The sequence below is a fragment of the Crocuta crocuta genome, unplaced genomic scaffold, assembly GCF_008692635.1.
Source record: "Crocuta crocuta isolate KB4526 unplaced genomic scaffold, BGI_CrCroc_1.0 scaffold1, whole genome shotgun sequence".
Classification (NCBI taxonomy): domain Eukaryota; kingdom Metazoa; phylum Chordata; class Mammalia; order Carnivora; family Hyaenidae; genus Crocuta; species Crocuta crocuta.
This window is the reverse complement of record NW_027527930.1, coordinates 7,682,926-7,696,019: the sequence shown is the minus strand read 5'-3', so window position 1 is coordinate 7,696,019 and position 13,094 is coordinate 7,682,926. Positions and strand designations below refer to the sequence as shown.

General features: G+C 43.1%; 1 protein-coding gene across 1 annotated transcript in view; it reads left to right on the top strand.

The window, feature by feature from the left end:
* Positions 1-13,094, top strand: part of SCARB2 (scavenger receptor class B member 2) — a 76,686-nt gene that overhangs the window by 293 nt on the left and 63,299 nt on the right. The window contains exon 2 of the mRNA XM_077750882.1: positions 5-89. Coding sequence (XP_077607008.1) covers positions 5-89 — 85 coding nt within the window. The remainder of the gene's footprint in view (positions 1-4; positions 90-13,094) is intronic.

The following is a 13,094-nucleotide window of genomic DNA, read 5'->3' as shown; positions in this document are numbered from 1 at the left end:
GGAGGCTGTCCCTGCTCCTGCTGGTGACCAGCGTCACGCTGCTGGTGGCCCGAGTTTTCCAGAAGGCCGTGGAGCAGACCATCGAGAAGGTGAAGCGGGCGAGCCGTGTGTGTGTGTGTGTGTGTGTGTGTGTGTGTGTGTGTACGCGCGCGCGCGCTCCCGCGTTGGGAGGGGGATACTTCCAGCCCACCCTCCGACTGCTGTACCTCCTGCAAAGAGCATCTGCACCCCGGCAGACCTTCCGCACCAGAGCCCTCCTTTCTTACTTGTCTTCTTGAGGTTGGGAGGGGAGGGTTAGAGAAGGATGGGGAAGAATAATAGGATATGACTATGGGTCTAGACTTTTTTTTTTTTTTTAAAGCTTTCACTTACATTCTATCCTTTGCATCCCCCTCCACGCCCCTTCCTACACCCCAGTCTCAGCTCGGCCCAAACTCACTCCCACCCACTTCATGAAAAAACAAAACTAAATGAAAAACACCACAGCCCAGGCAGGTTTGTTGGCTGCTTGCTGCAGCCTTTGAAGTGGTGTAGGGCTGAGAGTGAGCAGGGGTGTGCGGTCTATTGTGTTCTTGCCTTCCTGGACTGGGCAGGGCAGTCACTAGAGAGGCCAGGCCTTTGGGCTGTGTAAAGTCTCTGCAGGCTACCTTCCAGCTGAGCATGTGGCATCTTGTACCCATCCTCTGTGTTGCTTTGTCTCCCCTTGGATTCTCGTTCTTCTTAAGGAACCATCAGCTTCAGGCAAAGATGCATGTAGGTTTTTGAAGGAATCTGAACCTGTCTGTTAGCCTAGATGAGTGGCCTGGAGAGCTGGTCATTTCAGAAGACATGTGGGTCATTTGACTTTTCCAGCGCTCATTCCTTCTGCCCTTCAATACACATCCACTAATCTGTGTGGAAAGAGGAACAAGAGAGAGTTACCGGGATCACTTTTTCTTTAAAAAAAAAAAAAAAAAGTCATCGAAGCAGCCTTTCTTGTAACCACAAGTTTAATTTCTCTCACCGGTTTTGACTTGCTGTTGGCTGGATAAAAAAAAACCCGGTTTGATCACTGACCTCCCCCATCAGTCAAGTTGTGTCAACCAGATGGCAACAGACATGTTCCTTTAACAGAGGTCTTGAAAAGCCGTCAATTACTTGACATCTGGCAGTTTAAGGCAAATTTTAAAAAGTCATGGTAAATCATAATTTAATTTTAAAGTTCATATTAAGGGAACATTAAGTTCACAGTTTTTATTAAAGTTTATTTATTTTCAGAAAGAGAGAGAGAGGAAGAGAGAGAATTCCAAGCAGGCCCCATGCTCTCAGCACAGAGCCCCACGTGAGGCTTGATCCCATGAAATGTGAGATCATGACCTGAGCCGAAATTAAGAGTCAGACACTTAACCAACTGAGCCACCCTGTTACCCCTAAGTTCACATTATTAAGGGAAGATGAAGCCCACTGACTGAGCTTCTCAAAGACCACTGTTTTCCCTGAATACCCACCCATGAAGGAAAAAACTAAATGGAATCTTTTCTACTCTCAGCCACCTGCAAATCCATGGCAAGATTGCTTAAGGATATAAACTCTTGCCTGGATGACCAGAGGTAAGCAGTGCAATTATAGTCTGTATGTGAATCTTCTTGTGTGGCTTTAAAAGGCTGTTTCAAGAGAGCCCTATAAGAGGAGAGATCTCCCTGGTGCCTCGGACGTTACCAGCCCTCAAATGCTCTCTGGGTCTTCATTTCATGGGCAGGTAGGGAGGTGGCTGTAAGGCAGCTTGCCTGCACCTTGAGTTTGCACTGATATTTGGTGATTGGCTTCCTTATGTGGTTTTCTGTATGAGGAATGGACTCCGATCAGACTAATAAATCATAGTACAGAGGAAGTGGATTTTCAGAATTGCCCAACCCCATTAAGGAACACTGTACAATATGGCATATGCAATTAAATAACAGGGCTGGTTTCAGGGGACAGGACTATTGCCAAGTCAGCCAGAGGTCACGCATTACTATCATTACCATTCTGTTCTCCCGGGTCACCTGCAGTGTGGTAGTCTGGTATAGTGGGACAGAGTAGTAAGGACTCTGCAGTCTATACCCCTAGACATCAATCTTTGCTCCACCATGTTCTAGCTGCGTGACCTTGGGCTAGGTTTCCTGATTCTGGGTTTCCCCATTAGTAAATGAGGATAATAACAACTCATGAGAGGCTGTAAGACTTATTAGGGAAAATGGGTAGTTTTCATGGGATATCTTTAGTGCTTTGTAAGTCAGTTTTATTTTTGTTAGGAACAAAGGAAAAATACGTGAGATTTGAAGTCAGACATCCTGTATCCAAAGCCTGACCGAGCCTTTTGTAGGCTTTTTGGTTCTGGGCAAGTTACTGAAGTACTCTGAGCCTCGATTGCATTCCTTGGGAAGTAAGGAAGTTAGCTATCTTAGGTATATTTACCATGAAGGCCCTTCCAACACCCTTTACCTAATTCTGTATCCAAAATTTTCTCATCCTTAGGAAGGGTCTCCTCACACTGTATAAGCTTCCCACAAACCCTGGACCTGCCTCTGTGTGAGCTGTTGTGAGACTGAGGGAGGTAATCTGTGTAAAGCACCCAGCAGTCTCAGGCAGAGGATAAGTGATCAGTTATGGCTGTTGTCATTCTTTCCATTTGTATCATGATGAGACGATGTCTTCATAACTTGACCTTAATAAAGTTATAATGTAATCCACCCTGATACTCCCAGTTCTTAGTTTTGTTTTGTTTTTTTCATTTGAAGATTTTCCATGCCCTAGCTTGTCTATCAAAAAAAAAAAGAAGAGAGGAAAGGGGAGAAATTCAAATGAATAGGTTTGGCTAATTGTGAGAAGCAAAGTGACATAATCCCTATTAGATAATTTGCAGAGAGATTTTAAGATTAAAGGGAGATTTAAATTTGGGCCAGTGAATGGAGTGGAAGGAACCAAGACAATTCGATCCCCTTTTATTTATTTATTTTTTTTTAGAGAGAGAGAACGATTCAGGGGAAAGGAGCAGAGGGAAAGAGAGAGAGAATCTTAAGCAGGCTCCATGCTCATGGAGCCTGACGCAGGACCCAATCCCATGACCCTGGATTCATGACCTGGGCCAGAATTGGCAGTTGGACGCTCAACCCACTAAACCACCCAGGTGCCCCTGGCTCCATTCTTGGCCCCACTGGTTACTGTCTTGTATTGAGCAAGTCCTGTAATTGTCTCTGCTTTAGTTTTCTCAATTGCAAAACAGGCACAGTAACGTCTCCCTCCCTCCTTGTCTGTTCACACCCACTACTTAGAGGATATTCTGATCAGGCCTTCTCCCTCAAGCATTTTGATTTCCTGAAGACAGAGCTTTGAAAAACCCATTTAACCTCTTTTTCCTCCTTGGAACCCAGAAGGGCAGAATTTTATGTTCTGTCTCCTTTGGTGACCCCACTCATTGTCATGGCGCCCGGCACATGCTGGTAGGTACACAAGTTGCCTCGCATTTGATCATTGTAGTTGAAAGAGTAGTATTCTAGGAATCAGCAGAACTTGGCTAAAATTCTTTTTTTCTGTCATTATGAAATACTTGGATGAAGTTGAGCAAGCCCAGTAGAGAACATTCAACCCCTCGAAACCTCGGGTTTCTCGTTTTGAAAATGGGAGTAATAAGAAAACCTGCCTTAGAGTTGTTGCCAAGAGCAAAGTAAAAGGATTGCTGTAAAAAAGCACCTTGCATAGCGCCCAGATAGTAGCATTTGTTATTGTTTTTAGCTGTCATTTTCTCATCTGTGAACTGAAGCTTATGTAGTAGATAAATTTCCTTCTAGCTCTGGACTTCTGAGATTCTGTGCCACAGGCGTGTGAGTTTTGCTTAATAACAACTTTGCAGCTCAGAATATTAAGTTTGCCCTTAGACTCACTGAGTGAACATCTCACAGAAATGGAAACGTGGAGCCAGCCAAAGTCAGGGCTGGTGAAGAAGAAGTGGGCTGGCAAGGGAACCAGTGAGAAGGAAAGAAACTGTCCACATGTTTTCCTTCCTGTGCCTGGGCCAAGGAAGGGTGAGCGCATTAGGTGTCAGGGATGAGATGAACGGGACAAATATACTCATCCTTGGCTGGGACCTGAGTGAGACTCTGGATAAGAAAGATCAGCTAGCCTCCTTTAGGAGCCATATAATTTGGGAGCCATTCTGCTGATACCTCACGAAATGAAAGATAATCACCGATAAATTAACCAAATAACATTAAAGGTGAATATGTGGGTGTCTTCTTTTCTAAAACTGAATTAGTTAAATATCTTCACATATGATTATGTAAAGACAACTATATACAGTCTTAAAAAGATCCTTCTTGCATCTCCTGAATTGTCTCTTTTCAGGGATATGATGACTTAGAACATTAGAATAAGAAAAAACTTTAAGCATCACTTAATCTGTTATCTTATAGTCAAGGACCTGAGCCTATGTTTTCTTTTTTTTTTTTTTAATTTGTTTAGAGAAAGAGAGAGAGAGCAGGGAAGGGGCAGAGAGAGAGAGAAAGAGAGGGAGAGAGAGAGCATGAGCAGGGGAGGAGCAGAGAGAGGGCGAGAGAGAGAGAATCCCAAACAGGTTTCTCACTCTCAGTGTNTAATCTGTTATCTTATAGTCAAGGACCTGAGCCTATGTTTTCTTTTTTTTTTTTTTAATTTGTTTAGAGAAAGAGAGAGAGAGCAGGGAAGGGGCAGAGAGAGAGAGAGAAAGAGAGGGAGAGAGAGAGCATGAGCAGGGGAGGAGCAGAGAGAGGGCGAGAGAGAGAGAATCCCAAACAGGCTTCTCACTCTCAGTGCAGAGCCTGACTCCGGAATTGAAATGATGAACCATGAGATCATGACCTGAGCCAATATCAAGAGTTGGACGTTCAACTGACTGAGCTACCTGGGCAACCCGAGCCTATGTTGGTTTTTAAATATGATGGTGTGTATCAAATTGCCTTTATATTTATGTGCCACTGGAAATGTAAATCACTGACTTACCAGAGACTGGATGGAGAGGTAGGGGCAGGGTTAGGGATGCAAGCTGGGTCTCCTATATTATTTTCCCCACCCCAAGGATGACCATATACTCTGTTGCCTGTAACAATCCTGATTTATTTACACCTGTTGTCCTAGCATAATTACTAGCACCCTCTTTTCTTTTAAAAAGTCCTTGGTTTGGGGCACCTGGGTGGCTCAGTTGGTTAAGCGGCTGACTTTGGCTCAGGTCATGATCTCACGCTTTGTGGGTTCAAGCCCCGCATCAGGCTCTATGCTAACAGTGTGGAGCCTGGAGCCTGCTTCAGATTCTGTGTCTTCCTCTCTCTCTCTGCCCCTCCTTTGCTCACACTCTGTCTCTCTCTCTCAAAAATAAATAAACATTAAAAAAAAAATACAATGTAAAAGATCCTTGGTTTGGGGGTACCAGGGTGGCTCAGTCGGTTAAGTGTCCGACTCTTGATTTTGTACTCAGGTTATGATCTCATGGTTTGTGAGCTGGAGCCCCACGTCAGGCTCTGCACTGACAGTGCGGAGTCTGCTTGGGATTCTCTCTCCCCTTTTCTTTCAGCCCCTCCTCCACTCACGTTCTCTCTCTGTCTCTATCTCTCTCTGTCCCTATCTCTCTCTCTCAAAAATAATTAAATAAACATTAAAAAAATAAAAGTTCCTTGGTTTGGATAATAAGTTCTATTCTCACATACCACATTCTCCTCCACTTCTTAGCAATAAAGAGGAGCAAGGAGCTAAGGCCCGCTCAAGTTGGCTCCAGAATGATAGGATTTTTCTTGTAACGCTGGAAGAGGAAGCTCCTGGAAGTCTAAGGGTGAGAACCACAGGACAGTCAGGCCTCCTGGGAGTACAGTGAAACTGGAAAGTTAGCGGGACCCACGCACACTCTGTGTCCCTCGCTCTTCCTCTGCTTACCCTACACCAAATAGTTTCCTCTGTTTACTGGTTGGCCCTGGCTGTTTACTCATCTGGTGCTTCCTCAGCCCCAAGTCCAGCTGCTGGCCTCCCATGGACATGCTTTATCTCTCGGTTTCTCCTTTCCAAATTTGCGGCAGGGTAATGTGATTGGCTCAGCACAAGCCGAAATCCTAGATCCTTAAACAGAGACAGTATCCTTGCGAGATTCTTTAACTCCTAAGCAAAATTATCCAACTCCTCCCTGGCTTTTAGAAACATGATCTTGTGATATCAAAATCATATTATGTTTCTTTCAACATCTTACTAACTCATGGTGACCACGAGTGCATTCATTATTGATGGCTACAGCAATGGACTAAACCAGTAATTCTCAGTGTGGTTCCTAGACTCTAGGAGCTACATCAAAAATCACTTATGGAGCTTAAAAAATACAGATGCCAGACGCCTGGGTGGCTCAGTCGGTTAAGCATCCGCTTCTTGTTTTTGGCTCAGGTCATGATCTCACAGGTTCCTGAGATTGAGCCCCGTGTGGGCTCTGCACTGACTGCAAGGAACCTGCTTGGGATTCTCTCTCTCTTCCTCTCTCTCTGCCACTCCCCTGCTCACACGCTGTCTCTCTGTCTCTTTCTCTCTCAAAAATCAATGAATATTAAAGAAAAATAAAGCTAACCATGAAGCCCCTGACTGGTTTGGTTGGTGATTATTGCAGCCATGTCTTCACTCCTTCAGATGGCAATTCCTTTTTTTAAAAAACTTTTTATTTTATTCTTTATTTTTGTTTATTCTTCTGATAAGAAATACATGTCATTATAAAAAGTCAGATATAACAAAAATTAATAAAACAAAAATAACTACCATTAACATATTGTTAATTATTCCACATTTTTTATTTATGCATGCATACTAACAGATATCCTTTACAAAAACGAGGTGCTTCTGTTCCTACTCTATTTAATTTCATCTGGTATAACTGACATATGAAAGGGATGATAATTCTAGCTATTAAAGGATATTACTACTAATGATTACTATTATTCTTCGAGTTTCCATTAAAGGAAAGATTGGACAGGTTGTTGCTTGTGAGAACCATTTTTGCTTTCTTGCTTCATAAAGTGCAAGATTTCATTCTGTCAGGCCACAGCAAAGGGGCCATCTGTTCTGCCAGACATTTGCTTGTTTCCTGGGGAAGAATCAGCAGGTGGGATTGTAAGATCATTAATGAAAACATAGGATGTTGGCCAAGTGACTAGGCATTTGTAGCCTGTATCCTCAAGATATACATACTATATATACGTGGTATACTAAATGAGGGGACTGTTTTTCATCAGAACTGGTAACTAGTCAAAAGCAACTGAGGAAAATAAGGCTACTTTTGGTTTTTGCAATCTATATCTAAAAGCATTTGGATATATACTTTGGCAGTCATTCATTTATTTAGCAAATATTTACTGAGTATGGACCATTTGTGAGGCAATGTGCCTGCAGCTGTGGATACAATAATAAAGTAGACACGATCCCAATGCTTACAGAATTTATAATCTAATTCAAAGTTTTTGGGCTCAGGCCCCTTTACACCCTTAAACTGAAGACCCCAAAGAATTTACATTTCTCTGATTTAAATCTATCAGTATTTACAGTATTAGAAATTAAAACTGGTAAATTTTTAAAGCACAGATACACAAGCACATATTAGCTGTCGGAGAGCAATGACATGATTACATGTCTGGTGACTTCTAGAAATCTGCACTCTACGCTCATGAGGGAATGAGTGTGAAAAAGGCAAATAGTGTCTTAATATTACTATAAAATTGTTTTTAACCTTGTGGACCCCCTGAGAAGGTCTTGGGGACCCCCAGGGGTCCTCAGGCCATACTTTGAGAGCTGCTGATCTAGTTTTCATTTAATTATGATGATTTTTAGAATAACTTTAAAAAATAACATCATATCCCTGTTATGTTTCTGTAAGAACGACTTAGAAACTATGTTGTTAATGTCTTCAAACCACCAGCATTTTGTCTAGTGTGTTATATTCATGTTCCTTTAGTCTCCACACAACTCCATGGGTAAAGATGGTAGTTTGGGTCATGAGAGATGCAGGTTCAGTGAATCTCCTGATTTCCCTTTGTGCTAATCAGGCTAGACTAGACCATCAGCATCTCCATAATTGAATGACTTCATAAGTCCCCTCCACCCCAGACCTGCCAGAGATGTTCGAGTCCCTGTCATACTTAGCTTTGTGCTATTGCCCTCTACCACCAAGTGCACCATCACACAAAATACATGTTCAGTAACTATTACTCGACTAAGTGGAAGGATGAAGAGATGAAAACTTACATCTCTGGGGATGATGTCATTTGCATATTATTGCTCGTGTTGTTGTTTATCTTCACATTTTTGCTATGCTGTGTAGTCACAGTGGTCATTGCCTCACTATACCTTTAAAATCTGGAAACTTCACCCAAGAATCCAGGTTTCCAGCCTCTCTTGAAACATGTGATGCTGTGTGTGCTATCCTCACCACAGTCCCATGTGGTCACAGTCTGTGCAGAAGAGGGCTGCCCTTCAGAGGGGACCTCCCTCCCGATTCCCATGGTCCTCCTCATTCCTGTTGGCTCCCTAACTCCAAACTCAGGGAGGGTGCCCTTTGTCACTGTGCCTGCTCTGTTGTCTCTCCTAGAGTAGAGAAATACCTGTTTGTATCTGAACCTCAAAAGAAGGAAAGTTAAAGAGCCCAAGAGGGTCATGTCTTTGACAAAAATGAAAGCGGGAATATTTTTATGGAGAAATGAATATCATCTAGGGTCTGACATGCAAACCAGTGTGCAGACTCTCATCCATTTCACTCCACCACACCCACCCGGTCCCTTCAGCATTGAGTTTCACACTCTTTCTAGAGAAAGAGAGGCAGAATACCTTTGTTTTAAAGTGAGATCACTCTTGCAAGCTCTACTTTAAGAGTAGTTGCTTTTAACACTGTACTTCTGATAATCAACAGTAATGGAAGGGAGAGGAGACCGAGATAGAAGGAGGTGATGAACGCATCACTTATGTTGACTTTGAGAGAAGCAATCACAACCAAACAGGTTGTAAAATAATAAGAGGGGCTCCATAAGTTACACACAGCACCCGGGCATTATTTTCATGGGCCACACTTCTGTATTCACATCTTAACATTCTCTTTCTCAGGCACTCTTTCAGCCACACCCTTTGCTTACACATCTATTTCTCCAATTGTTGCCTGGTCCTTTTTTTTTTTTTAAAGTATGTATGTATATATGTATGTGTGTATTTTGAGAGAGACAGAGCATAAGTGGGGCAGGGGCAGAGAGAGAGAGAGAGAGAGAGAATCCTAAGCAGTCTCCACAGGGCCAGTATAGAGCCTGATGTGGGGCTCAAACTCATGAAGCCACGAGATCATGACCTGAGCCAAAACCAAGAGTCAGACACTTAACTGACTGTGCCACCCAGATGCCCCTTACCTAGTCATTTTGATTAAGTTTCCATCTGGTGGCTGCTTTCTCTCTCTTTGGGCTGGCAGTTCTCAACCGTGGTTTCACATTTGTTATTACTCAGAAGCAAGAGTTTCAAGAGAACTCTAGCGGGTGTTTGGTAGCAGGAGCTTTTCAGGAAAGCTGTTCCGCCCTGCTGTCCCGTCTGTCATTTACAGACAGAGCAGCAGCTTCCACATGAACTAACATTTGAACGTCAACTGTCAGACCTCATTAGCTGAAATTATTACAATTGCAATTAAAGCAAAATGAATTCATCAGCAGTGACATAAAATGAGAATGTCCATGCATTTGTTCCTGAGTTAAAATAAGGTCAGAGAATTAGGGTAGAATGCCTAAGAAGGCAGCTTATTCCTTTTACCTCAACAGAGAATTTTAAAAAAGGTAAGAAATGTGAATGACTTACATTACTAGGAGAGTCTGGATTAGGTTTGCTTATTTTAACAGAGAAATTTCTATAAAGTTTTTTTTAACATTTTTATTTAGTTTTGAGAGGCAAAGAGAGACCAAGTGCGAGTAGGGGAAGGTTAGAGAGAGAGGGAGACACAGAATCCAAAGCAGGATCCAGGCTCCAGGCTGTTAGCAAAGAGCCCAACACGGGGCTTAATCTCTTGAACCGTGAGATCACGACCCGAACCAAAGTTGGATGCTTAACCAACTGAGCCACCCATGTGCCCTTCAGGAAGAACTTTTTAGAAACAAAGCAAATCAACTGGTATTTTGCTATTTGGTGAGTTCTATCAATCTGGAGTCTAGTGACAATCGTTCACGTGCTTTAGGCCAGGTTGCCAGCATTAGCCTGCCTTATCTCTGGGTAAGTTCAGACTGTATAGATGGTGATGTGGATGCTCAAGTTGTGTGTAATTAAGTAGCACTATTGAACTAAAAGAACAACCACGAACCCTCTTGAGTCCTGAAAGTTTCCTTGAAAGTATTACCTATCCCCATCCAAGCCTAAAGCAGTTTCCTCAGTGCTTATTATCATTTGGAAGTAGCTTATCCCAGGACAACTTGGTCAGCAAGCCCCTCAGTGTTGCCTTCCTGAAAGGTCTCTGTCAGTCTGGCTTGGATGCATTGTGTCTCTTGGCTGTATTATGTCTTGTCAGCTCTTACCCAAAGCAGCTAATCCAGCTTGTACCTGGAGAATGGTGGGTGGTTGAGTGTCACTGGTGCAAAAAGTGCCTCCCAGAGAATGAGAGATGATGACAGGTGACAGGCTGTGTCCGATCGTGGATGGGCTTAGTGCAGCAGGTCAGGGACCTCGGACTTTATCCTTTGATCAGTGGGGAGAGTGTCTGTTCCCATAGGTTCTTTTGATAGAACTCTCTGGAGGCTGAGGTAGAGAATGGACTTGAACCCAGAGAAGAGACCCCCCACAGTATTGCCGCAGTTGAGACCACCTATGGGATCAGGAGTAGAAATGGTGAAGAGAAGATGAGATCAGTAGGATTTAGGACTGATTAGAGGAGAAAAATCATAAATCCATGTCTGGTCACATCGACTTTCAGCAGCCTGTGGGATGTCCAGGTGGGGATTTTAGAATGGATCTGTACAATGGAGATGATCCAAGTAATTTCAGGCATAAGCCCTTCTTTGGGCTGAATTACTGAGTCTTGCACATAATTGTTCACTAACTGCTTGGTGCATGCCAGTTTTGTGTCCTTAGCTAAACTTCTTTGTGAGGACAGGGCCTATGTCTATTGGGCACATAGAAATCTTTCCCTATAGGGGGTGCCTGGGTGACTCAATCAGTTATGCATCCAACTCTTGATTTCAGCTCAGGTCATGATCTATAGGTTTGTGGGTTTGAGTCCAGTGTTGGGCTCCACTGATGGCACTGAGCCTGCTTGGGATTCTCACTCTCTTTCTTTCTCTCTCTCTCTCTCTGCTCCCCCACTCAAAAATAAATAAATAAACTTAAAAACATTTTTTTAAAAAAGAGAAATCTCTCCATATATATGTATTGGCTAATTAACTGAAAATAAGTTTTTCAGTTTAAATGATTAATTTGGTGGTTGACTCTACAGATTCACCACTCAACTCAATAATCCTCCCAATATTTCTTTTGGTAGTAGTACTACAATATTAGGCATAAAAAATCATCATGATCTACTTGGCTAAAATTTATAAGCAATATCCAAAGTCACATTGTAAAACTGTGGGTTGTGGGTTTGTAAGGTTTGGGACCTTACATTGGTGTTTAATTTGGTGTATCTAGAAGACTCAGTTGATTACAGGGTTTGCCTGGTAACTGTCGCTGCCCCAGCAAAATCCTCAGGGAGGAAGATCAGTGTTCCCAAGCCACAGCTTTATCTCTAAATTGTGCAAAGAGGTTCTCACCACCAGGGGAACCGGTTTGTTGCATTGGGCAGAATTAATGACTTCTTGTGCCAGACATTCTCCGGGTTTGAGGTTAAGGTTATTACTTGTTCTTTTCTGTGTCCATCCTTTGCAGAGGAAGCTCCTGGGAGTGTACAGTTGAATGCCTTGAAGATCTAGGGTAGAAACTACAAGTTTAAGGTCAAAATGAAGCCCCCTTCTGGACGATTCTAGGGCAGGAGGTTGAGGTGCTTTTTTGGGACTCATTAGCATGAGCGGCAGAGTAGCTACCTGGACACAGTGGAGCTCAGCTACCCCTTCCTCAGTCCCTCACTGTTTGCTCCAGCCCCGGGAGTATACCATGACTTCACACAGCTGCTAGCCTAGTTTCCTTTCCTCCAGAGGTAAGGCCTGACTCCCCAGGAAGGTCTCAGAGTCTACCTGAGGGCCTCTACATAGTTTCACAGTCTCCCTGAGGGTAAGGTTGCCAGATAAAATACAGGATACCTAGTCAAATTTGAATTTCAGATTAACAAGGAATAATATTTTAGGGAGTGTGTGTCCTACCATATTTTGATTCACTTCAGTGTTATCAGTTGTTGACATCATGCCATATTTATTTACTTCAGCTCTCTCTGATAAACTCTTAAATTATTTGAATGTAGGTTGCAGACATCACAATGCTTTGTTCCTGAATCCTTTAGCATGCATCACCTAAGAATTAAAGTACTTTGTGACACAACCCATGCAATATTTGGGATATACCTGAGCACCCTCTGTTTTTATTTGCCAAATCTGACAGCTCTACCCCAGGGGGTGTGGTGGTGTGGTAGCTGCTAGAGTGGCTAAGCCTGGGCTTTGCAAACCCACAGACCTGGACTTGACTTACTGGCTCTGTGAAAGCCAGTGTGGCCATTTTCTTATCTGAGAAATGGGAATTCTTATCTTGTAGGGTCAGTGTAAGGCTCAGAGATGATGGCATAAAGCTCCAGCACAGCCCCTGATTCCTAGAGAGCCAAATAGTAGCTGGCCATGGTAGTAATGGTACCTGAGCTGAATGTCAGGGGAAGGAAATACAAATGAGGAAGGTAACAATAAAGTCGCAACTGTTTTAGAACTACTGGCAGCTGCATTTGTGAACTTGCCTCTACTCTTTCATTTCCCTCCTCCTTCTCTTCTTGGTATGTGCACACAGACACACACACAACGTGTGGTCCATTGCAGGACTTGCAGTGATTCCATAACACACACCTAGCAATGGAGTGGATGAAAAGAGACACGTTAAAGGTGCAGGAAAAGCCAACACTCTTGAGGGCAACATTTGAAAGGCATAAAAGGTGCTGT